Raw genomic sequence first — 24,871 nt, 5'->3', positions numbered from 1 at the left:
CAATCATAAAACCTGCTGATCTCCTGTTCAATAAACACACCTGAGGAGTGAAACATCATACAGTCATAAACTGATGATATCTGGACATTCATTTGCTGCCAAAGCAGATATGCATTTCTGCCCTGAAACTATTTTTATTGTGAAAACTTTACAAATAAACATGACAACACAAATAAAACGTCAACCAAAGGTGTTTATTATGAGTTCATCATGTCATATAAAACATCTTCAGCAAAAGAAAGAATGCCAGGCAATATTTTTTTATAAGAAAAAGGTTCTTGTCCAGGTGAGGTCTTCATGAAAATTAAAACTGAACGTTAAATGAAAGATTATTTTCTTCTCCATGAAATAATGGATCAAACTGTTAAAAACAACGCAAGCTTGTCACGTCTTCCAGAAGTTTGGATTCTGCATCATTCTCCTCTGGAAGTTTTCATACCTGTGGGGAAACATGATATCGTGTCTGAACTCAAACACGGCGTCTGCAGCTTCATCTCGACGATCACTCACCATTTAAGGATGGAGCTCGCAGGAACGTACATCTCTGAAGGATTCGGTGTCATCTGAGACTGAGACAGTGCAAAAGAGGAGGTGAAGTTGTACAAGCTCTCCAGCATCTTCTGTGTGAACTGTGGAATGAAGCAGACTTTCATCACTACAGATGAGCAGTTGAAACACGTTCAGCGTCAGTCTCAGAGTCAGTGACATTACAGACGTCTGCAGCCGCTCGTTTCCATCTGAACACTCAAATCATGTCTGAAGGTCGTCAAAGCCACATGATCACATCACATTTGTAGTGCAGATGGTAAAACATAATGATGAGTCCAAGACCAGAGTGAAGCCCCACCCACTTATGATTGGAAAATTTGGAAAAGCTCAGTTAAAGTTCTTTACAGAACGTCTTTAGTACGACTGACAAGAGATTCATGTAAATACCAGATCTTTATTTTAGAACGACTGGAAAGCTTGTATTGATCAATCGGAAGCCAAACGGAACTCTAATTTTATAAACGTCATTAAAATATAAGGAATCTGATACTTAACTTTAGTGTTATTAGAGCTGCCCCCTAAAAGTTGATGAGAATAGGGTTAGTTGACAGAAAAAAACTCCACAGGAAGTGACGAAGATCGTTAACATTGCTGGTCTGTGTGTTAATTACAGTATGTTGGGCAGGAAATCCAAATGTCTGTCTGTCATCCATCAACCTCAAACTTGGATTATCATTTGAAACATGCTAGTAGTACCTGAACTACCCCACTTTACATGGCCACTGGCTCCAACATTAACCTAGATAAATGAGTGCTATTATCAATCGTATCCGAGTGTTAAGCTCAATCAGTACCGCGCTTTACTGCTCGACATGTTTAACCTAACGCGCTTTTCTCTCTATAGACACGTCTACTGTACTGCGGAGAAGACCGTCAGCGTCCGACACTGACTCAGAAAACACTAGTTTATTAAACTGTTAAAAAATGTTCAGACAGTCTCCTTGCTGTTTTTTCTGACACATTCATAATTTCTTTTGCCGTGTGATGTGGAAAGCTTTATGCTGTGCTTGAGCGCTAATTTATATTTTAATGGCTAATTCCTATTGTTTAGTATTTCTCTGTAATGAAGAATAATGTTAGCACTGCTACATATAATATTCTTTCTCAGCCCTGAAACTTAAACTGTTTTCAATTATTATCATAAACATGTGACTAGTTGACTATTAGCTTAAATTAACAACTAATAGATGAAAAATCTTTTATTTATCTATTTGATTTAACTAGATAAATCTTTGGTCAGGCAGCTCTAGGTTTTATATGTAATTTATACCTTAAATTGTCTTTCAAATATAAAGTTAAATTGCCCATTTTATGCTCAGAGATCACAAAAACTTCCCACAGAGGTACAGGTAGTGATACTCGTCTTTGGAAGTGTGTGATATTGAATCTAAAAATGTTATGGCCCATCCAAACAGATTATTATTTAAAGGGTTAGTTCACCCAAAAAATGAAAATTCTGTCATTAATTACTCACTCTCATGTCGTTCCACATCCGTAAGACCTTCCTTCATCTTCAGAACACAAATTAAGATATTTGTGATGAAATCTGAGAGGTATATGACTCGTCCATAGACAGCAATATAATCAACACTTTCAAGGTCCAGAAAGGAACTAAAGACATCGTTAAAACAGTCATGTGACTGCAGTGGTTACAGTGGACGAGAATACTTTTTGTGCGCAAGAACAAAACAAAAATAACCACTTTATTCAACAATTTCTTCTCTTCTGTGTCGGTCTCATACGCAGTTAGCGCCACTGTAGTCACATGTGTAGACTCACATTTAACGATGTTTTTACTACTTCTCTGGAACGCGCTAATTTCATTGCTTTCTATGGGGGATAAAAAAACCTCTCAGATTTCATCAAAAACATCTTAATTTGTGTTCTGAAGATGAAGGAAGGTCTTACGGATGTGGAACGACATGAGAGTGAGTAATTAATGACAGAATTTTCATTTTTTGGTATACTAACCCTAACTGAAGAGCCTGCAGATCCATCGAAGCTTTACCTGTGTGAAGGAGTCCACGGTGGAAACAGCTGAATTTGACACTGGCGTTTGTTGTGCGAGAAGGTCCAAAGACTCGATCGACACTCCGACCTGAGCAACTGACGGCGCCTGAGGGACGGTCATCATGCCGAACGGATGAGCGCCGCCCTCACCTGAAACACACACACTCTCAGAGTTCTGCAGTCTGGACGGATGGGTTAGTGACCACAGTCAGAGCCAGTCTGAAGATTTCACAGGAAACAGATTGGTTAGTCTTTAGACAATGTTTGATATTCTGAGAAGAGGTTAGAACACGTAAAGTTTTCATCTGTCGTGTCTCTCAGCACTAAATCTCGTGTTTCTTTTCTTCTGTAACCGTGTTCAAATTCAGCATGTGTATGTTCTAGTGTTTTAAAATCTGTTTTCCAGCCTTTATACAAGTTGTTTTACACAAATCGCTTACCAGCTTTCAGACCGGAGATCTTGAATATGGCACTGGGCTTGTCGTTGGTTATGAAGCCCAGCAGCTGCCAGACCTGCCCGACCGCAGGGTCCGGGAAAGAGAAGTACACCGCGCCACCCATGCCAGCCGGGAAGGGCACCGTGCCCAGCATGAACACCACCACGTGATTGACATTCTCACAGTCCGGCAGATTAAAGACGAACTTATCAGAGGCGACCTGCTGCGCGTCCGTTTGGACCTGAAACACAGCAGAGGAAGACCACTGCAGAACCACATCAGAACATCAGAACCACATCATATCTGAGCAATTCAACCTCGTCTAAACTTATGATCTGCATATTAAAAAGCTGCACGTGTAACGAAAGTTCAGTCTTACGTCCTAGAATCATATAAACGTGACCATCAGTAAAATTAGACGCGATAAGTGCAGCTGATGATGATGACGTGACTGTGTGTGATTTATGATGTTATTAGCGATCAAAAGCTGATGTGAATATCGATCTTCTCACCAGTCTTCCAGCGACTAAACAGCCGAACATCGCTAGATTCACTGCAGAAACACATTCGAGAAAACAGACACGGAGAGAAGCTCTTTATTATCTCATATCATCATCATCATCTCACATGTTTCTCACTGCTAGAAACTTCCAAAAGCAGCTGACAGACTGTAACCTCTGACCCGGAAGCAAAACACAAAAGCGCTTCACTGATTGGACAATCCAGCGCGGCACGTACATACGTTTCACTTTCAAAACATTAAACATAAAAATAAATAAATAAATAAATAAAAAATAAAATAAAATTGATTTTCAGAACCAACAAAGTCAATGTACAGAATATTAAAAAAATATGAAAGGATTCACATATGGAAAGTTTTCACTGCTTTATTACTATAAGTGTAGGACAGTCTTGATATATATTTGAATTTCTTTTTCAAGAAGCAAAAATAACAGATGGCTTTTATTGTACTTACATTTATGAATTCTGGAATTTGGCAAAAAATTAAAATTAAATTTACAATGTAATATTCTTTCCTTTTGTTAGAGGGGATATTAATAAAACCAAAGACTTTCAAGACATAAAGAGAAAGTGGCTCAATATTGTCAATTATAAACCTAGTTAAAAATCTCCAACATAAGAGCAAAGCCAAAATAAATGAAAGTTTCAGCTAATGTATTACAGAAAGAATAATTTAAAAAAAAAAAATACTGGATGAAATCTGTGTAACATTTTGAAGGTTATTTCCTTTATTTACCAACAAATATTTGTTTAAGGACCAAATGTTCTTTCATGATGAACCGTCCAATAATCAATAGAGTTTGGAGTCACAGCGTCTTTCTGAAGTGAAGAATTGTGAAAGTTCAGTAGGTTCAGAGGAATTTCCTCAATTCTGTAATTGCAAATCAAGAGAAACTTAAAACCACAAACTCTGAGAAAATAAAACTGGGTATAAAATTCCACCGTGAATTTGGGTTTAAAAAGAAATGTCTAATCCAATTCATTTTAAAAGTATTATTTAGAGCACAAAAATCAAGAAAACTCAAACCACGTCATCAGTGTTCATTCATATAGATTTCATAATATAATGCGTTTTCTTCCTCTAAAGAGAATTAAATAAAGCAGGATTTTACACATCTGCTCAGAAACACGGAGTGACGCGACAGTATAGACAAGAGTCGATTATAAGAGGAGAAATCCTTTAAAAACCAGTGATTCACCTTCTGAAGAACATTATCAGAATTTAACAACTTTTGAGAGAAAAATCCCCAAATACGTCACTGAATCCTTCACTGGGACAAGAGCTTTATGTTATAACCGACAGTCTTCAATAGTTCACTTGGTAACCCTTTACAGTAAGATTCATTTGTTAAACATTAGCAATACATTTGTTACTGTATTTACTAATCTCCGTTAACGTTAATGAAAATACAGTTGTTCATTGTTCATGTTAATTCACAGTGCATTAATCTTAAGATTTTAATAATGTATTAGTAAATGTTGAAATTAATATTAACAAAGATTAATAAATGCTGTAGAAGTGCTGTTCATTATCAGTTCATGTTAACTAATGAACCTTATTGTAAAGTGTTACTGTTTACATTTATAGATGTTTAACCGAAGGCCAGCAGCTGTCAGGAACAGTAATAATTATTAATATCCCTGCCAGCAACAGACAAACCTTTTAAGTGGCTTGATTTAACTTAAATATTAATAAGCTGAGATTGAGAACAAAACAGAAAGAGGAAACACTTTTCATTTCAGAGAACAATAGATGTGCAGAACCGGAAGAATAATTCACTCCCGCGTTTCCTCTCAGTTTATGAGTCAAATAAAGCCTGATAAACATAACTTGATGCTTTTTGCTCTAAAACGTAAATTACACACCCATAACGACAACGAGAAATTTGAAGCAGTTCATTTTTGAAAAGGTACATTTTTAATAAGTAACTAGATAAGAGTTTGTGGTGTGTGTGTGTGTGTGTGTGTGTGTGTGTGTGTGTAGTTTACATTATAGAACAAAACAAAGTATCGTCAGATTATGTCTATCAGGCTTTATTCGACTCAAACTGGAAAACCCCACAGGAAAATCATCACTGCAGCGCTCTATAATAAAACAATAAAATATAAAAAGATAAACAAGGTGCTACTTCTTATCACACGTTTTATATGCGTGTTATATGCACACGTTCAACATAAATCAATTACAACAGCTTTAACACAATGACAATAAAAATACTATTATCATATAGGGTTTTACATTCAAAGCATAATAAATATAATAAAGTATAAAAGTTAATATAACAGCTTCAAATGCCATGTTATCATTCATCTTCCTCAAATAATTACTTGCTCACATAAAGTTATTACTTTATATATATAGACCCCCTAGTTAAGCAGTTTTAGTTTATTTTTATTATTATTAATATTGCATTAGAGTCATGCAGTAATAAGAGGATCCATTTAGATTTTTACCCCCTTTTTAAACCACCAATAATAACAACTATAAATTATATAATTGTAAATTTCAGTGGTTTATTGTTCAATGAGATCAAAATGTCCCCATTTTAATTGAGGAATCTGGTGAAACCAGTGAATCCTTCTTCACTGCTGATCACCATCAGTGTCGGCTTTAATGGAACAACTTCACAAAAACTCAATTGAGATTGAAGAACAGAGAAGGAATTAGGTTAGAAAAATAGATTTTATTAAAGTCAGACAAGAAAACGGCAAAGAGAAAAGCAAAAGATGAAAGCAAAGTCAAGATAAAAACAAAAGCAGTGACAGAACCTGATGATCAATCATTCATCAATCATCAGCGGATCAGCGCAGACGGTCCCAGCGCCAGATGGAGGCATCGTCACACACGGCGATCAGAATACTGCTGTCACGACTGAAGCTCGTCTGTCTGATGGCCGACGTGCATTTAGGGAGGGTTAGCGTCGTACACCTGCAGAGACAACACACACATCAACACACACACACACCAACACATCAACACACACACACACACACACACAAACACACACACACAAACACACACCACACATCAACACACACACACACACACACACACACACAAACACACAAACACACACCACACATCAACACACACATCAACACACACACACAAACACACACACACACAAACACACACACACAAACACACACACACAAACACACACCACACATCAACACACACACACACACACACACACACACACACACACACACACACACACACACACACCCCAATACACACATCAATACACACACACACACACATCAATATACATACACACACACACACACACATCAATACACACACACACACACACACACACCAATACACACACCCCAACACACACACACCCCAACACACGCACCAACACAGACACCAACACAGACAACACACACGAGGACACACGCACGAACACAAACACACACACGAACACAAACACACACACACACACACACACACACACACACACCCCAACACACACACACACCCCAACACACACACCAACACAGACAACACACACGAGGACACACGCACGAACACAAACACACACACGAACACAAACACACACACACACAAACACAAACAAACCACACACACACACAGAGCTGCGGATGCCTGTCAGAAGGCCTGTTCTCTTACTTTGCTTTATGAGGATCTTCCACTTCCAGGTCCCAAACGTACAGCTTCCCGACTTGATTTCCCAGAGCGAGCATCTGAGAAGGTGAAGACACCAACACACACGCACACTTCATTCAGATCTTCTTGAAACACCATTTACTGACACTGGGCCTCATTCATGAAACTCTCATAAATATATGAGTAAATTTGGAGTAATTTGTGTGTAAAAAGGGACCTTCCCGAAAACATCTGATTAGATAGTTAAACGTGTGTATGTTAATGAATTCTAATAATTCATAAACAAGCTGTGCGTGCACACTCATTCACAATTAGTATAATCCCGCATATGAATTACAACTACACAAATTGTGTGTCCAGGAATGCTGTGGAATCTTCTGGACTCCTTCTCAGGTTTGGTTCCAGTATATTGCATAAATGCAAAAGGGATCAAAAGGCCATATGCTTACCAATAAATATTCAATTAATGTGTGTCTGCCAAAGAGTTTTTATCTAGATGAAAAAAATGACTGGTGCTCTTCTGAAAACGGCCAGCTGGTGGCGCTTGAGCACTTTGGAGGTGCAGCGTTTTCCCAGATGAGACACTTTGGTTGCTACGATTTGGAATATCCACAGCAGTTACGTGTTACTAGCATCTCCTTTAGAAGAATATTACTGAATATAAAAATGCAGTAAGCAGCAAACTTCATCACTGTTGTTCAGTCATTGTACAGGCAGGATGATTAGTGGGTGTGGTACTTGTCCCGCCTCTCCTCCACTGTGTAAAAAGTGACAGTGATGAGCGCTGCATTTTACCCACAGTTAAAGATTAAAAAAAAAAAAAAAAAAGACAGGACAAACAAATTCATGAAATATTATTATGGTCCATAGTGTCATCAGTTTGCCTAAAAACAAACAATGCTCAAATATTTTGCGCACCATTCACACGTGTTAGGGAGCAGGTGTAAATTTCTTTCATACCAACTAAAGTTTACATCAGAGTACGGCTTCACGAACGATTTACACAAAAATTCGCTCTGCACGTGTTTCATGAATGAGGACCCGTGTCTGTCATTAGCTTGCTCTCTTGTCAGTAACCTACAGTTCACAGTTCACTTAATAGCAAGCAGAACCTTATACCTTCTGCCAGAAGTCCATAGAGAAGCGCATGTACCAAATGTCACACTGACTGTAATCAAAGCGGCCAAGAATCGTCACATTAGACTCGTTCGGTTTGATTTGGTCAATATCGTCTTCCATTTTCCCAGGTTTCCAACACACAATTGCGTTCTCACATGACTGCGAAACATGACCAAACAAGAGAAATAATAAAGATGAGTAAACAAACTGAAATGTGTGTAGCTGCTGTTGTGCGGCAGGTGAAAGTACCTTAGAGAGGATCAAGTCGCCGAGCCAGCGGACGCAGTCCACGTAGTTCCTGTGGATGTCCCGCGTGGAGAAGTCTGGGAAGTGAATCTTCTGAGACACAAAAGGCCTGAAAACGTATGTAGAAAAGACTAAATCCACACTGAAGCACGTAGAGCACTGACCGGTCGGCATCAGCGGCAGGTAAGTGCACTAGATAGTAAGGACTCACCGGTTGGTTTTGCTGGGGTTGTACTCGTATGAGCCGCGAATGGCTTTCTGCATCCGCTCAGAGTCGATCCTCCACAGTTTCAACGAGTGATCCATCCCACACGACATGATCTTCTCACCAAGCAGGTCAAAATCCTACAATCACAAAGACACTTTCATCTACATGACTTCACAGTTTACTAATAAGCTTTTCATCAGTGTGGGAAAGCCTGCATCAGAAGATGTGCGATTATTATAATTAGATACAAACACTGCAGTGATGTTTAATATGGACGAGCTTAAACTCACCGCGCTCAAGACCTCGTCGCGATGGCCCTCCACGCCTCCAAAGATGGCCACCAGAGTGTCTGTCTGGATGTTCCAGAGGCGCAGCGCGTGATCTGAACACACACACACACACACACACAAGTTGAAACACTGAGCGCTCAACACACCGCGTCTGTAGACTTTGAGGTCATTACCTTTACTGACTGACAGCAGGAGGTTCGGATCCCTCGGGTGAAATTTGAGTTCGTTGATTGCGTTACCATGGCCGACATAATGCTGCGGACGAAAAGAAGAAATCAGTGTCAATATGAACGCAGAAGCACACAACACACAACTGCTTCCACCAATGAGAATTCAGCATGGATTGACATCCATTCGCACTCACTTTGACGCACTGCATGGTGATGTGGTTGATGATGCGGATGATGCCACGTGACCCGGCCACGGCCAGCAGCGGGTGACTGGTGCTCGTGTCGAAGGTCCAAGCGCAGGTGTAGAAGTTTTCATCTGCCTAAACAGCGCAAGAGTCAAGAGAATAACAAACGACAGCGGCCGGCGACTGCTCTGAACGACAGACCGAAGACAAGCGTTTATGAAAGGATACATCAGCATCGACATACGACTGCAGCAGACGAATCTCTCCCTGAGAATGACACTCGTATAAAGTCACCTGCAGGAACAAGACAAAGTCGACATGAGAGAATCAGCAGAGATGAGTGTGTGTGTCAGAGTGTGTGTGTTAAGTGAATAGCGAGTGACAGACTTCCACTCACCCGGTTGCTGCCGACCGTCGCGAACACCAGCGGATCTCCTTCTTTACTGTGCCAGTTGAACTGCACTCCGAACAGCGGCTGCCCATGATCCTCCTGCACACGTCACATTTCACTGTCAAGGGTGCCGCACAAGTACACACTACAGAAACACCACAGGCTTTCTTACCCTCAGACTGTTGACACACTTGAAGGAATATTTGCATTTCTTGGACTTCCACTTGCCTTTGCCCCAGCTCTTCCTGCCCGGGGCATTGGCCGTGTTGGTCGGTGTGTCCGGCCGCTCCAGGTTGGTGCCGCTTTCAACGCTGACGGCGTCATCCTGGGAAAACAGAAACATTGGATTGGAAAAGGATGAATGAACACACCTTGAGAAAGCATGCAAGTGAATCAATCTGAGTAGAACTTCATAAATAAACATGTAATACAGACACACATGCAGGTCAGAAACAAACATATTCATATTCATATTCTCACACACACACACACACACACACACACACACACACACACACACACACACACACACACACACACAGAGCAGGCTTTAAGTTATTATTATTATTATGGGTATTAATAGTGAGACTGACTGGGTTTATCATCATCATATAAACACATGAAACTTCACTAACTGAAGCCAGTCAGATTATACCGATGTTATTCTTGACAGTGACACAGTCATGTTTGTCTAATAACATCACAACACTGAGCACATTAAATCATGCTGATAAACGAAGGAGATTCTTGCGCTAATGAGAAACACGCGATAACAGACAAAGAGAAACTTCAGTCACGAGCAGCAGCACAAACACACATATTAAACACATTCAATAAACGTACATTATCGTCTCCAGACAGATCGGGGTTGCTGTTTTCATCGCTGCTTAATTTCTGTTTTTTGTTATGCGGCATCTCGTTTCCCGCCTCGGCATGAGATTCAGACATCTTCCTCCTCATCTTCCTCCAGCAATGCCACACTGCCGGAAAGCGAAGCGCGCGCGCTCGTGCCACACCGCCGCAAAACAGCACGACAGCTGCAGTAACACTGAGCGACGGCAGAGGGAGACATTTCACACTCATCGCTCGAGCTCAGTCAGACCTGCAGATGTTCAGAACTAGATCACTCAGCAGAGAAATAGAGCTTAACAGCAAAGTTTGATGCAAACCTTTTAATGGCTTATAAGTGCGATAATAATTCATAGTGTATAGAGAGGATTTCAACATTTCACGTTATTTAAATGTGTTTGAACCAACTCAGACTATAATAACTGGATGGATATAAGTTCAATATTAATTAAGGTTTAACTTTAATGAAGACTCTCATATAGAAGTGTATAGGTTATTAATGTTTAATGTAGGTTCAGGTCTGAAATTAAACTGCAGTCTCAGATGTGGAAATGAGACTGTCTTAATCAGTTTATGTGTGTGTTCATTATATTGAGACGCTGGAGTGATTGTGATTATATTACAGACTGACAGAGTCATCAGATAAAATGATCAGTGATGTTTGATCAGTCCTGTGTTTGTCTTGATTTTTTTTTTATTTTTATCATTGTTAATCCTGATGCTTATAATAAACTTGCTTCACCAACATGAATCACTGAATCAGGTATTATTTCCTACATGTGATTATTCAGATCATCCCGATCTTTCTGAACACTGGGAATCTGTTCATGTTATCCAAATGTGTCTTCATCTATTAAACACTCATTGTGATTCTGTCAAGTAAGAAATGTTCCTGGATCAACATTGCTGTCCGAAATTGTAGGCCTAAACCTAACCCTACCTATAACTTCTCCCTGAAATCAGAGGGAAACGCTGGTGAAAACACGGATGTAGAAGCACTAAACCGTGGCTGAAAGCCTAAACGTGACATAAACTGTTAACATGTCCCTCAAATCTGATTGGTTGATTTTAATGTTGATCCAGGAACGTTGTGAAATCAGTTTCAGCATATTGAACAAACACAGAGTTTATGAAGCAGATTGCAGAAGAATCTGCTGAAGAATGAGAGAGAGAACGAGAAATGAAGAATGAAAGTGTTTGTAACACCACCGACACGTTGAGACACGCCGACTTACGCAATCTTCAGAGGATCTGATCTGTTTGTCCATTAAAACCGCAGTTTCATTTTCCCAGATGTTTCATAGCACTCGTATAGTTTGGTGAAAAAGGAAACAGTGGGACTTTTCTTTTGGAGTGATCATTATATTGATTCGTTGATTAGAATCACACATTATTCACTGATAGACGCCATGATGAGTGCTCGACAGGCTTTTCTCTGCTGATGTTACAGTGGGACTTTACTGCAGAAGTCTTGCTAAAAAACACTCAAACAGCCTGAACGACTCCACATGACTGAAAGCTATTAAAGTATTAAAAACATTAACAGTATGATTGTAAAGCTGCCGTGACTCATGCTCATGATCAGGGTGTGAACGACACGTTCAGCGTTGTGTACCGTCATCCACTTGCTCTCTGACTAACCTGCAACAGTGGAGATTCCACAATCACTGCTGGGTCAAAGGTCACTGACAGAGGACAAGACTAATGCATTTATACTGAACATATAATATTTCTTCCTTTCATCTTAGAAAGAGTACTGAAGTTGTCAACATGACTGAAACATCAGAATAAACCATCAGCTGAATTATGAACTGTGTTTGTGACATCATTGTTTAACAAATCCAATGTTTGGTTCTGTGTGTGTGTCACTGAATATCAAATAATCTATAAAAAGACATCAGTTGAGGCTGATGACACGCGAGTGCTGGGAATCGGATTCGGACAGGAAGTACAAGCACCTGCAGGAGGAAGTAGGAGTTCCCAGTGTGTCAGTGGAGCTGCTGCTGTTCTCAGTTCAGTCTGATCAGTGTATCAGTGGAACAAATAACCTAAACAATAACAAATATTGAAATCTAAAAATGATGAGAGTGATTGGAGGAGCCTGATGTGAATTCAGTAGAGAGTATAAGAATTCTGTTAATGATGTTGATTATTAGCTTGTCAAGCATCTTCTTTAATCTACAGTAAAGCTTAACGTTGTGGGAAAGTCGCTCATGCAGTGAAGGATGTAAACAGAGTATGAAAACCTCAAGGCTTTTGTTTAATGATCTCCAGCGGTTCAGACTTCAATAAATGAGGCTGTTTTAATGTGGAGCCTCTTTCAGACGTGGCTTATTTTTAAAATTCACTGAAGATGAAAACAAGAATGATACTAATACTAATTCTGGCAGGGGCTTTTATTTAATGTACAACATAAAAATACCACAAAAAAAAAAACACAATAATGTGGAAATATTAAGTTCTTAATTAAGATCTGACTGCATGAATTCCTCTAGGCAGGAGCAGGTCGACCAGACTCGACTTACCTGTTTATCTTGATCACACTGAAATTACATCCGACAGTCACACCCAGCGCCTAAATTGAACACTCGGCAAGCGCAAAAGCAAGTATATGAAACTGTCAGTCGTCAGATGGCCAGTAATATTTTTATGAATTTTAACAAAGCAATGTTGTAAGAACATGAACGTGAACGACGCTCTGTACAGTTGACGGTCAGCGCTGCATCATCACAAAAGCCTTTCCACTGTAAATATTCAAGCTCTAGAACACGTGAAAAGGGAATTCATTACTAACAGCTTTGTGGGAAGTTCAACACCTGAAACATCCGACGCGTTCGCCGTGAAAGCCGCATCTCAGACAGCGCGCAAATACTTTTTGTTGAGCTCTCTTCATGCCTGTCACGAATGTGGCCTCTGTCTACTACAACCATTAATACGAGTCCGCTCTATCACCTCCCACCAACGAACCGATTCTACCTCCCACTATCATCCTAGCACCAGTTCAGTTGGACATTATGACAGATGACCTCCTCCTAACTGCCCTCCAGATCGCACGTATGTGCCAACAGCACTGCGCAAGAGTCATACAATGGGTACATAATTCACTCTGCTCAGGTCATCCAGGTATTGCAACTACTGTCCAACTCACCAACAATTGCTTCTGGTGGCCCTCTCTGCAATCTGACATCATAACCTTCATTCGCAACTGTACAATCTGCCAAACCTTGCTCCCGCTGGTCTACTACAACCATTACCCATTCCGCAACGTCCTTGGTCCCACATTGCCATCGATTTCGTCACAGATCTCCCCAACTCTCAAGGTCATACCACAATACTCACTGTCATCGATCGCTTCTCCAAGGCCTGTCGCTCGATTCCCCTTCCCACTGCCTTGGAGACCACCGAACACCTCTGCAACTATGTGTTTCGGTTCTACGGCCTTCCTGAGGACATTGTTTCTGATCGAGGTCCCCAATTCACATCTTAAGTTTGGTCAACCTTCTTCCAAAGACTCAATGTTAATGTCAGTTTGACCTCAGGCTATCACCCCCAAGCCAACGGCCAAGTAGAACATCTTAACCAAGAGCTCACCCAATATCTGCGTTCCTATTGTCACCGCAATCAAACTGACTGGAGTCGATTCCTGTTCTGGGCTGAATATACGCAGAACTCTCTCCAAAAACCATCTACTGGATTCACCCCATTCAAATGCATACTTGGTTATCAGCCACCTCTGTTCCCCTGGTCAGGAGAACCCTCGGACCTCCCATCCATCGATGACTGGCTCCAACGTAGCGCGAATGTCTGGAATGAGGCTCATGTCCATCTACAGAGAGCAGTAAGACGACAGAAGGAACAGGCTGATCGCCTCCGTCGCCCGCATCCCGACTACTGCCCTGGACAATGGGTTTGGCTCTCCACTCGTGACCTTCGACTACCCTGTAAAAAAACTCAGCCCCAGGTACATGGGTCCATTAAGAATCATCAGACAAATCACTCCTGTTTCCTACCGTTTAGCTTTACCCACAGATTACCGTATCTCACACACTTTCCATGTTTCTCTGCTCAAGCCCGCAGGTGGTTCGAGAGGAGTGGAGAACCTAGATGAGGCCACGAATGTGGCCTCTGTGGCTCCCTCACCTGAGTACTAGCTTCATTACGGACGTCATTTCCCATAACCCCGTACCTGGTCCCAATTACCCACACACCTGATTCCCATCTCCTGGACTATAAAAGCACACTCACACTCTCACCCATTGTGTAGTCTTGTTTTTCCCTGGCTGACACTACTGAGCATTTTTCCCTGTGATCTGTATTATTGTGTTTGACCTTGGACTGTTTATTCTCTTCGTGATTGTTGCCTACCCTGTTGATTCTCTGCCTGGATACTGGATTTACTCTGCCTTGTCTGCCGCCTGCCCTGACCCTTTGCCTGCCCCCGTTTACGATTCTGCTCTGTCTTGGACATTGTTATTGCTGGTGTTTGACCCCTGCCTGTTTGACTACGATTGTTTAATAAAGCTGCACATGGATCCTACCACGTCTGACTCCCCGTTACAATGCTTTCCTGTGCTTGAACAGACAACTGAAAACTACTGCACTGTTTGTTTCATTTGTATCTTTGTTATATTGTATTTATTTGTGCTATTGCTTGTATTTTGAGTTTTTTTTTTTTTTTTTTGTTAGGGTCACATTTTATTTCTGACTGTTTACTTGTCTTTAAAAAAAAAGTAGGCTATTTAAAATTATATTAAGGTAGTAGTTTTAGATTTGGTATCAAAATTGGAATAAAGGATTGTGAATTTTCACTAGTATCCAAAATATTGGTGTCATACCTGCCTGATTTTGTTTCATGACTGGTAAAAAATTGTTTTGGCCAGTAATTTCAAGTCACCAGCCATTGACAGGTGTGGCAAAAAGTTAGAGTGTGTGACAGAGTGTGAGACGCATGAAGTTTTAGATCTTCAGGGTTCATAATTCATTATCTGCTTTGAATGCCACATTAATACATTTTAACAGTGAAGATGGAACCTCTTGTTTTTCTCCAGTACTAGTTTTAGCATTGTATGCTAATGTCTTGAGTTTGATTTGTACATGTACAGTAGTTAATAAGGTCTTATTAACAGTGAGTTTGAATTTTTGACCGTTGCTGTAACCAGCATGAACATTCAGAAAAGTGAAAGAGCAATCAGTGGTTGAAACTTAATTTGGGGTTTAACAGACTTTAAAAACAGACCAATGAAACTGCTGTTAACCATAACAACTTCCCATTCCCAGAAGATGACCTTGATTTGAGTAATCTTTGTCAGGTTTTTTGTAACCTCCTTCACATCATACTAGATATTACTTATGAAATAAACACACAGTCACTGACACTGAATGAAATCTGGAGTATGAGGGGATTTCTGATGAGAATCACTGGCTCGGCTTATTGAAACTTGAGGCTCACTGAACAATGAGAATATTGTGGTTTCACGTTTCTAAAAGATTATTTATATACACAAGAAATGTGACAGTAGCATAAATGCAGAAGTTGAGGTTATAACTGAGGATGATAGACAGGCGTTTGTCGCTTCATTTGACTAGAACAGTTCCAAAAATTCCTCTAGAGTTTCACCAGACTCTCCGCGCTCAGAATATGAGGAAACCTTCCGTCTCTTATACAATGACATATTTATTGTGTTTCCCTCTTGTAAAAATAAAACTTACATAAGTGTGGGATTCACCTGGGATATACTTTTCAAATCTATTTTCAGTGTCTTCCGTGTGTCTATTGTATGTAAATGAATGTGGAATTTTGTCACTGTGGTGAATTTATAGACATTTAAAGGTCAAAGTTTCGCAGCAGATGAACACGGCTGTGACGAACACTTTAACAGGTAGTTACTGTGTCAGTAAAGTGTCATTGGTATGATGAATAAAGATAGTACTATTACTGCCTTTTTCTGGTATATTACGTGAACTCCTGTAAGTCGTGTTGAGTTGTATGCTTCTTTTGAACAGATCTTCAGTGGGATCATTTCCTGGTCTGGATCAGTTTTCTGCTCTTTTGTTCTGAAATGTGTTTCGAGTTCTGCTTTAGTCTCTTTGGTGAAAACTGAAACGCTGGTGAGAACAGAGAACGCTAAGAAGGAAATTTTATTTAAGACTGAATTACAGTTGACAATTCAAACTTACAGAATATCAAGTGACCTGCAGAGAAACAAACCCACTCCTGCCATAATATATACAGAACACGAAACCATCACCTCATGAACATGAACATCAGCAAAATCATACAGATACAGTCAATATGAGCTGTTAAAATCTGTTTTCATAAAGAATCACCTTTAACCCTATTTTAGACCAGGTTCTGCTGTTGATTCTGAGAATAACAGTTACAATCAAACTGAATAATCTAAATATTAATCCAGGATAATTAGAGGACTTCTAGAGAATCACATGACCTCACAAAAAAGTTAATTATCAATGGAAGAAAGTCCTAAAATGACATGCTGAAACACGCCTTAAGTCAACAATCAAGGACGTTCTGGTCCAACTGGTTTAAAGTTACTGATTACCATCTTCAGTAAAGACCGTTGATAATGTTTAACACGCGAACCTTCTGACTAAACACATGAGAGTGATAATAATAACAATACGGATATAGTTACACTGTTTGAAGATTATAGTTTACAACCCTTTACACACCAGAGCCAACACTTCAGATCTGCTACTGAACAACAGAAGAAGATTCACTGTTCAATCCAGTCACTGAATCTGAATGAACACGCCTCACTTCCTTTATCTTTAACGTTGTGTCTTCTGTTTATTATTATTACTTTTGGAATAATTCATCCTGATTACACTGGATTCTTCTTCTATTGTCAGGCAGATTCTCTGAACTGTTGCTCTCACTTTCCTGTGCCGTCTACTACTCAGTAGTGAACAATGATAAAACTGTTTCATAGAAACAACCGACATCTGCCTGAAGTGGCAAATGAATCTGTACAGACCGGACTGCCTGACTGACAGCGATTCCTAAGAGAAGAACGGGACGGTCGCTCAGGAGCGGGACTGCGCTCCTTTACCTTTCAGGATCCGACGCACCTGTGGAGAAGACAGAGGAAGAAAACGGGTCAGTGGAAAGTTCTATGGCATGGGTGAGTCACGTGGCCTGAGGCTCTTTTGACTGAACCGCTCAGACCGGTTTCGTGAATGTTGAGTTCTCTCGTTTAACACTACATGACTCTTCAGAAGCAGGTTAATCTGGAGGGTTTTCTGACCTGGTCTCCCAGCGGACCCTCGGGCACCAGCTGGGCCGGCTGCTCGTTTTCCAGGTTCTTGGCGCTGGGATCGGCTCCTCGTCTCAGCAGTAACCGAACCACGTCCACCTGAGCCTGCCGACCCTGCAGCGCGCTGGCCATGTGCAGCACCGTGTTCCCATTGAACGCCTGTCGATGACATCGCACAGCGAGCGGTCACATGATGCCCTAGCGCCGCGGCGGTGAACACATGCCACACAACACTCTTCACTTACCTTTGCGTTTATAACAGAGAAGTAGCTGGGCTGATCCAGAAACAGGCGCAGCAGCTCAATGTTGGCCTCTTCGGCAGCCATATGCAGAGCGGTGCGGCCACTCTTGCGGTCCTGTTTGAAACATGGAGAAAACGCGTGAGTAAAGGACATCAGACACAACGGCACCTGAAGCAGCTGCAGAACCACCTTCACCTTGGTTTCCAGTGAAGCGCCCATGAGCAGCAGAGTGGCGATACACTCAGAGAGCAGCTTCCTCTTCTGCAGCAGAGCCAGACTCTGAGCGGAGGGGGGCGTCCCGCCACACAGCAGCTCCTGCACCACGGCATTATGGGACAGGACTGCCACGTGCAGAGGTGTGAGGCCTACCAACACAAGAGCCATGTTTTATGTGCTGTAGATGAATTGATTAAAATACCAGGACAGATGAAGATCAGGTTGACTGACCATCATAGTTGACCACCTCCACATTGACCTGTCGCCCACTCGTCACCATGGATTTTTGGATGGCCTGAAGGGAAACAGTGAGTTAGGTACTTACGCAATTCACAAGAAAGCTCAAAAGAGTAAACAGATCTCAACACGAAGGGAGGTGTTCTGAACGCCAAACGACTGCAGCGATGCTTGCGTGCCACGACCTGTCGGCAGTTAATGGCTGACAGAAACGCAGGCATGTTGTTTTCTACTCTTATCAAAGAGGGCTGTGTTGTACGGCTGGTCGAGGGAAATTTTTCTCTGCGTTGCATGCCGTTTTTTTGAGGAAATGCACATCAGTCAAGCGTGTTATGAGGAAGTCAGTGAGCGCCTGGTTAAATAAACACAGCGCATCAAGATGGAATGATAGACAAGGACTGTTGATAGATAATGAGATAATGACAAGAGGAAAAACAGCGTCTGACTGACGCATGCGCAGGCTAACAAGGAAATACTGTGTTGTATAAATTCTTCACGGGTGTAGGGTTAGGTGGGGCCAGGATGGGTGACTAGTTATTCAACAACTGACTAGTCAATTAGTGAGTTCGACTTGTGAAGGTGCATATATCTATTTCAATTTATTAGAGCATTTAAGCGTGCTAATAGTGTGCTAAAGGTTAGCATTGTAAAACTATGAGAAGTTTCTTCTCTTAATTCATCTGATGTAAAGCCTCAAAGCAGCGCTTCTGTACAGATTCAATCACCGTTGGACTTCAGATTAGCATTGTCAAAAGTACCGACTTCAATACCAAGTTGGTACTGAAATTTTAAAAATGTGACACTTTGAGTGCTGTTGAGCAGATTCGTAAACACCTCTGATTGGCCACTGTGTTGACACGCCCATCAGATATGTCTGTGATTGGCTACAATGATCAACGCACGGGAGCGTTTGAAAGCAGTGGACGGTCCGCTGATAGACGCCTGCTTTCAAACGCTCCCGTGTGTATCTGTGTAAGCACTCAGTGAAGAGCATCATTGATGTCTATTTACAACTTGTTTTTGAAGCGTTGATCACAGACATATCTGATGGGCACGTGAACACAATGGCCAATCAGAGGCGTTTACGAATCCACTCAACAGCGCGTCACATTTTTAAAATGAAAAGTACCGAAGTTGGTATTTTTGACAACACTACTTCAGATCTCCCGCCGTGAATCATGTTGTCCTGCTGATGCCTTCCTCAGAATAAAAGAATATTATAAATATGATAATCTAGTGGTTGAGGTTCATTCAATCATAGTGTGAACAGAAAGAGTTTGATTCGGTTTGATGACCGACATTGACTCGTAACGTTAGTGCCAAACCAATATGCACTCGGCTAACAAACAGTAGTGTGGATTTACATCCAGGCAAAGGCAGTAACACGAAGTACCTGCAGTGTGGAGGCGTGGCCCTTCTCAGCACACACGTGTAACGGGGATCGGCCCCAGCAGTCCATGGTGTTGATTTCAGCTCCGAGTGAAAGCAGGTCTTGTGCAATCAGGTGCTGATCTGCAGCAACACTGACCTGGAACGCGCTCTGATTGGAGGAAGCATGAGATCAGTTGAGTAATGGCATGTAATCACGGCTTTAATAACGGAGTGTGTGCACAGGTATGATCATGTCAGCGTTCAGAACTTAGCAAGCTTTCACAGATAATCCCATCGGTCAAATGGGAGTAATTTTTCTTTACCTGGTGGTTGTGTTCCTTCATGTCCAGCATGTCAATGGCGGCCATTTTTCTGGCGAGCACAAACGCCAGCGCTCTTCTGCCCTGAGCCACTGCGATGTGCAAGAACCTGCGAATCAGTCAACAGTCACTCCACGGCTCTTTGCCACACTCCTCTAAACACAACAGCCTATGATTCTCTATTACCCGCTGAGATATGCTGTTAGCGGAGGTCTGGACCATGTGCGCATCAGTAAAGGCTGCGGTTACTCACGTGTCTCCGTCCCCGTCTCTGGTGGTGAGCCCCACAGGGCTCAAAGAAGCCAGTTTCTCCTCCTCCTGCTGGATCTGCCACTGGAAGAAGGACACTGGGGCGTCTGCGGTCACATGGAGAGAGCCCAGCGCCGGGATGGAGGGCGTGTAAGTGCCCTGCGCAGGCGACAGCAGATGGCAGTCGGTGTACATGCAACTCTCAGCTTCAGTGTACAGGGCCAGAAGAGGCTCTTGACCCTGAGCTGGACGACACACTGGCGCTGGACATCCTCTCACGGTCACAGACTCAATGGAAAGGACCTCGCGGATGTCCTCCAGCATCTCACGTTCATAAAACATGTTCTCATCTTGGGCACATGGAGACTAGGAGAGACCAGAAAATATAGAGCAAGGGTTATGGACAGTTATTGAAAAGGATTATGAAGCTCCCTGTGAATCTGAACAGGAAACTCAATGTCAAAACACAGTACAATAGTAACAAACATAATGGTTAGTTCCCATCCTCTCTATTCTGAGTTTCAGTTTTTCCCCTCAGGATCTCTTTTTGGATTCCCTCTGTCAGGATTAACAGGTATAAACCTTCATTGGTCACACGTTAGATTAGGGTCCGATTCTCACTATTAACTAACTATTAACTACAAATTTTGCCTCTCTAAACTCCTTATTACTGCTTATTAATAGTTAGTAAGGTAGTTGTTAAGTTCAGGTATTGGGTTTGATTAAGGGATGTAGAATATGGTCATGCAGAATAAGGCATTAATATGTGCTTTATAAGTACTAATAAACAGCCAATATCCTAGTAATCCACATGTTACTAGTTAATAGTGAGAATTGGACCCTAATCTAAAGTGTTATCCATTCATTCATTCATTCATCCCCACTGCTATTTCTCTGTTAAATCTGGGCATGGGGGAGTAGGTAGTTGTTTGGGCCTATTGTTGTCTTGTGTAGATTTTCATGTTATTTTTAATGTATTTTAAATTGTCTTTTTGTATGCTGGTCTTGCTTCAAAACCAATTGACCTTCAAACAAATAAAGAAAGAAAGAAATATAACTTGATGAGGGGTGATTGTAAGGGTTCATCACGGCACAAGACCAGCTGGTCAATAGTTCGTCTCTTGCTTCGGATTTGAGATATTTAGAAATTCGTTTAACTAAAAATTATATAAAATTATCTATACCGTACGCTATGATTCTTAATAAACTGTATAACATAGAAGAACAAAACACACATTAGAATCACAGAACGATGTCACATGATCCAGTGAGAGACACTAAATAAAACTGAGCATTAAAACACACCAGGGCGTTCCCATCTGCGGCTCGCAGTCGTTTCACAGGAGAGTGAGACATATTCTCTGCTTCCCTCTTTCTCTGCAGCAAATGGGTTGTAGCTATAATAAAACAGAAAATTATTTTCCAGTCATTTTTGACAAACAATTTCCTGATACAATTTCAACTCATAACCGCATACACTGATGTAGTTACCTGGACATTCACTCTCAATTTGATATTGCTGAACCTGTGAAGAAGCAAATAATTATGTTAATTTATAATACAATACGAAATACAGCACTGTGAACTTATTAAACCATCACAAACATGTACCTGTATCTCATGATGACGTTTCTGCATGATCAGCTCTTTGACGGTGTTCTTCACGCGCACACCTTGATACCGACTCAGTTTCCGCGCGCTCAGATCTTCTACTTACAAGGAAAAGACTAGAATTAAACATTTCTTAATTGAATCTGTTTAATTACTGTCCTCTGAAACCCGATGAAAATTATTTCCTCTGAATAAAATATCATACATCGTGTGGCTTTTGACAGTCCAGCTGCATAAAAGACTTAAGAACTAGTTTGACCAACTATCGTTAGCAGTTAGTCAAATGAGAATCAGTTACACTTATCGGATTCTACGGAGCTCCGCACATGACATGCAAGAAATAAATCATAAATCATGTGCGTGATCTATGAATCGAGGGAACGAAATATAGTAGTCAACATTTGAAGTGGATCAAAACCTTCTTCTTAGGACAACTTTGATGAACTTTTTTGATCCACTTCAAATGTTGACTACTGCAGTAAATCGTGCGCACAGTTTAGCCTACTATTTTTTTTTCCTGCATGTCATGTCCGGGGCTCCGTAGGATTCAAATGAGAAAAATGTACATGTAAATGACTTTTAAAATAAGTTATGATCAGTCTTGGAAAAAATACATTAAATGACTAACTTGTCTAAGCAGTTTAACGTTACGCTACAAGTTTTATTCACCAACACATTGATTTCCTGACTCCCATACAGTTAGCCTAATTCAAATTTAATTTAATTATTCGTTATTAATTATAAATATTACATAATGATTCATTATTTCCTACCGTTTAAGCTGTTTCGCGGACTACCCGCATCGCTCCAGCTCTGATCCGAATCAGAGTTCGGAGATCCGGCCGACAGATTCGGTTCTGTAGGAGAAGAACAACCATAGAATGACCACAGGTTGACCGGACTCGTCATAACATCGGTGTCCCGGTCCAGAAGACCCGAGAATTCCTCAGAAACTCTGTCAATTATCATTTTATCTCGCTGTGATGCGCGTACGAGAGTTTGATCTGAATGACGCGACGCAACATTGACTGAAGAACTTATTAGCGAGTGACGAGCGCCGTGACGTCAGGACACGCCTTCATTAATACTTAAGGATTACACGCACCAGCATTTAAAATAATTTATGTAATTAAAATATTACTAAAACAACATTATGAGAGATTCGGTAATTGTTTTCAGATGCGAGCCTGTGTAAATCTGATCAGTGAAAAGATCTTCATACCTGTTACCGATTTGCGCCATCGAGATCTGAGGTGTTAAAAATGTACTGCAGCCCGTCAGAGGAACCAGATAATCCACATCTACAACTCAAGACAGTGTAAATGAACGAATAAGGGTAGTCTATAACAAAATGTGAAGAAACACAGCACAATCGCGCAAATGGAAGAACAAGTTATTCATGTTAAATTAGTCACAAGAAGAAACTCGGTGATGATACAGAACCTGTAGTCACGGTTAATGAGCTCCATCTAGTGGAACTAGTGTTAGTCCAGCAGCTGATCAGGGTTCCTCAAGTCCAGTCCTGGAGGGCCTCGAACCCTGATTAAACTCACACCTGTGATTGTCCAGTGATCCTGAAGCCTTGATTAGCTGGCTCAGGTGTGTTTGATCAGAGCTGAACTCTGCAGGGCGAGATCTGAGGAACTCTGGTATTAATATTGTTCACAGTAATCCAGACTGTGCAGAAAACAATTTGACACTTTACAGATAACAATACAAATTATACACAATAATAAATATACAAGAGATACAGATTGCAAATATAATACACAAAATACACAATTATATACATAATCCAATTGCAGATGTACAGTGGGTTAGTAAGTAGGTGGATATTGTGTTAAAGTGCACTGCATGATGCATTAGAGTCCAGTTTGGGTGAAATTGTGTTGACGGACTGTGAAGTGCAGTGAATGGCAGAGATAAAGTTTTAAAGGTGTATCAGTTCTGGGTGTTCAGCAGAAGCGGTCCTTCAGTCGGCCGCAGAGAGAGTCACTGATGATCCTCCAGGCTTTCCTACACTCACCACCTGGTGCAGATGTCCTGGAGGGAGAGAAGCCCACGTGACGGGCAGTTCACGCTAACCTCTGCAGAGATTTGTGTTTGCCAGCGGTGATGTTTCTGTACAGGCAGTGATGCAGAAGGTCAGGATGTTCTCCACTGAGCAGGTGTAGAATGATCTGAGGACGCTGGGGCTCATTCAGGCACCTGATGATAAAGAGACAGACACTGTGCTAGACTGCGCACCTCCTCTCTGTAGGCCGTCTCATCGCTGTCAGTGATCAGTTCTACCACCGCTGTGTCATCAGAGACCTGGACGATGACACCGGAGCCGTGTGAAGCTGCAGTCATGCGTACAGAGAGAACAGGAGTGGGATAAGAACACAGCCCTGAGGAGCACCAGTGTTGAGGGTCTGTGGGGTGATACTGTTGCCCATTCTGACGTCTGCCTGACAGGAAGTCCAGGATCCATCCAGTTGCACAGAGATCCGTTCAGAGCTTCACGGCGAGGTTAGCAGGCACTATAGTACTGAATGCTGAGCCAAAGTCCACAAACAGTGTTCTCACATAAGTGCTCTTATTGTCCAGGTGGCGGAGCTGTGTTTAGGGTGAAAGCAGTGACATCATCAGTGCAGCTGATGCCACAGTATGAGAACTGTAGTGGATCAAGTGAGGCAGGCAACACAGAGTCTCTGATCACCTTCTCAAAACACTTACTGAAGACGCTGTCAGAGCAA

At 41.4% G+C, this 24,871-nt stretch overlaps 3 protein-coding genes across 6 annotated transcripts; all 3 read right to left on the bottom strand.

The window, feature by feature from the left end:
• Nucleotides 1–173: 173 nt before the first annotated feature.
• hikeshi (heat shock protein nuclear import factor hikeshi) lies at nucleotides 174–3,697 on the bottom strand. 2 transcript variants are annotated; one of them, XM_051900550.1, is made up of 5 exons: nucleotides 3,509–3,697; nucleotides 3,000–3,237; nucleotides 2,558–2,709; nucleotides 511–629; nucleotides 174–439 (listed from the first exon to the last, which is right to left on the bottom strand). In XM_051900550.1, the coding sequence occupies exons 1-5, from the start codon at nucleotides 3,536–3,538 to the stop codon at nucleotides 385–387; spliced, it is 594 nt and encodes a 197-aa protein (XP_051756510.1). In that variant the 5' UTR covers nucleotides 3,539–3,697; the 3' UTR covers nucleotides 174–384. The 2 variants fall into 2 exon arrangements, with proteins under 2 accessions (XP_051756510.1, XP_051756505.1); XM_051900545.1 differs by having other exon boundaries at nucleotides 3,000–3,261; nucleotides 3,509–3,676.
• A 2,485-nt stretch (nucleotides 3,698–6,182) lies between these two features.
• eed (embryonic ectoderm development) lies at nucleotides 6,183–10,804 on the bottom strand. 2 transcript variants are annotated; one of them, XM_051900434.1, is made up of 12 exons: nucleotides 10,608–10,804; nucleotides 9,937–10,089; nucleotides 9,771–9,863; nucleotides 9,602–9,667; nucleotides 9,383–9,508; nucleotides 9,192–9,273; nucleotides 9,019–9,110; nucleotides 8,732–8,865; nucleotides 8,524–8,629; nucleotides 8,275–8,433; nucleotides 7,159–7,232; nucleotides 6,183–6,447 (listed from the first exon to the last, which is right to left on the bottom strand). In XM_051900434.1, exons 1-12 carry the CDS (start codon nucleotides 10,722–10,724, stop codon nucleotides 6,321–6,323), a joined length of 1,329 nt encoding a protein of 442 aa, XP_051756394.1. In that variant the 5' UTR covers nucleotides 10,725–10,804; the 3' UTR covers nucleotides 6,183–6,320. The 2 variants fall into 2 exon arrangements, with proteins under 2 accessions (XP_051756394.1, XP_051756384.1); XM_051900424.1 differs by having other exon boundaries at nucleotides 8,275–8,629.
• A 5,929-nt stretch (nucleotides 10,805–16,733) lies between these two features.
• nfkbiz (nuclear factor of kappa light polypeptide gene enhancer in B-cells inhibitor, zeta) lies at nucleotides 16,734–23,158 on the bottom strand. 2 transcript variants are annotated; one of them, XM_051900400.1, is made up of 12 exons: nucleotides 22,907–23,158; nucleotides 22,134–22,234; nucleotides 22,014–22,047; nucleotides 21,828–21,919; nucleotides 20,527–20,888; nucleotides 20,277–20,382; nucleotides 19,976–20,122; nucleotides 18,577–18,640; nucleotides 18,325–18,494; nucleotides 18,133–18,243; nucleotides 17,879–18,046; nucleotides 16,734–17,702 (listed from the first exon to the last, which is right to left on the bottom strand). In XM_051900400.1, the coding sequence occupies exons 1-12, from the start codon at nucleotides 23,100–23,102 to the stop codon at nucleotides 17,658–17,660; spliced, it is 1,596 nt and encodes a 531-aa protein (XP_051756360.1). In that variant the 5' UTR covers nucleotides 23,103–23,158; the 3' UTR covers nucleotides 16,734–17,657. The 2 variants fall into 2 exon arrangements, with proteins under 2 accessions (XP_051756360.1, XP_051756370.1); XM_051900410.1 differs by having other exon boundaries at nucleotides 22,134–22,231; nucleotides 22,907–23,156.
• Nucleotides 23,159–24,871: the final 1,713 nt, after the last annotated feature.

This window comes from Ctenopharyngodon idella, chromosome 1, assembly GCF_019924925.1.
Source record: "Ctenopharyngodon idella isolate HZGC_01 chromosome 1, HZGC01, whole genome shotgun sequence".
Lineage (NCBI taxonomy): Eukaryota > Metazoa > Chordata > Actinopteri > Cypriniformes > Xenocyprididae > Ctenopharyngodon > Ctenopharyngodon idella.
This window is presented reverse-complemented; position numbering and strand designations above follow the sequence as displayed.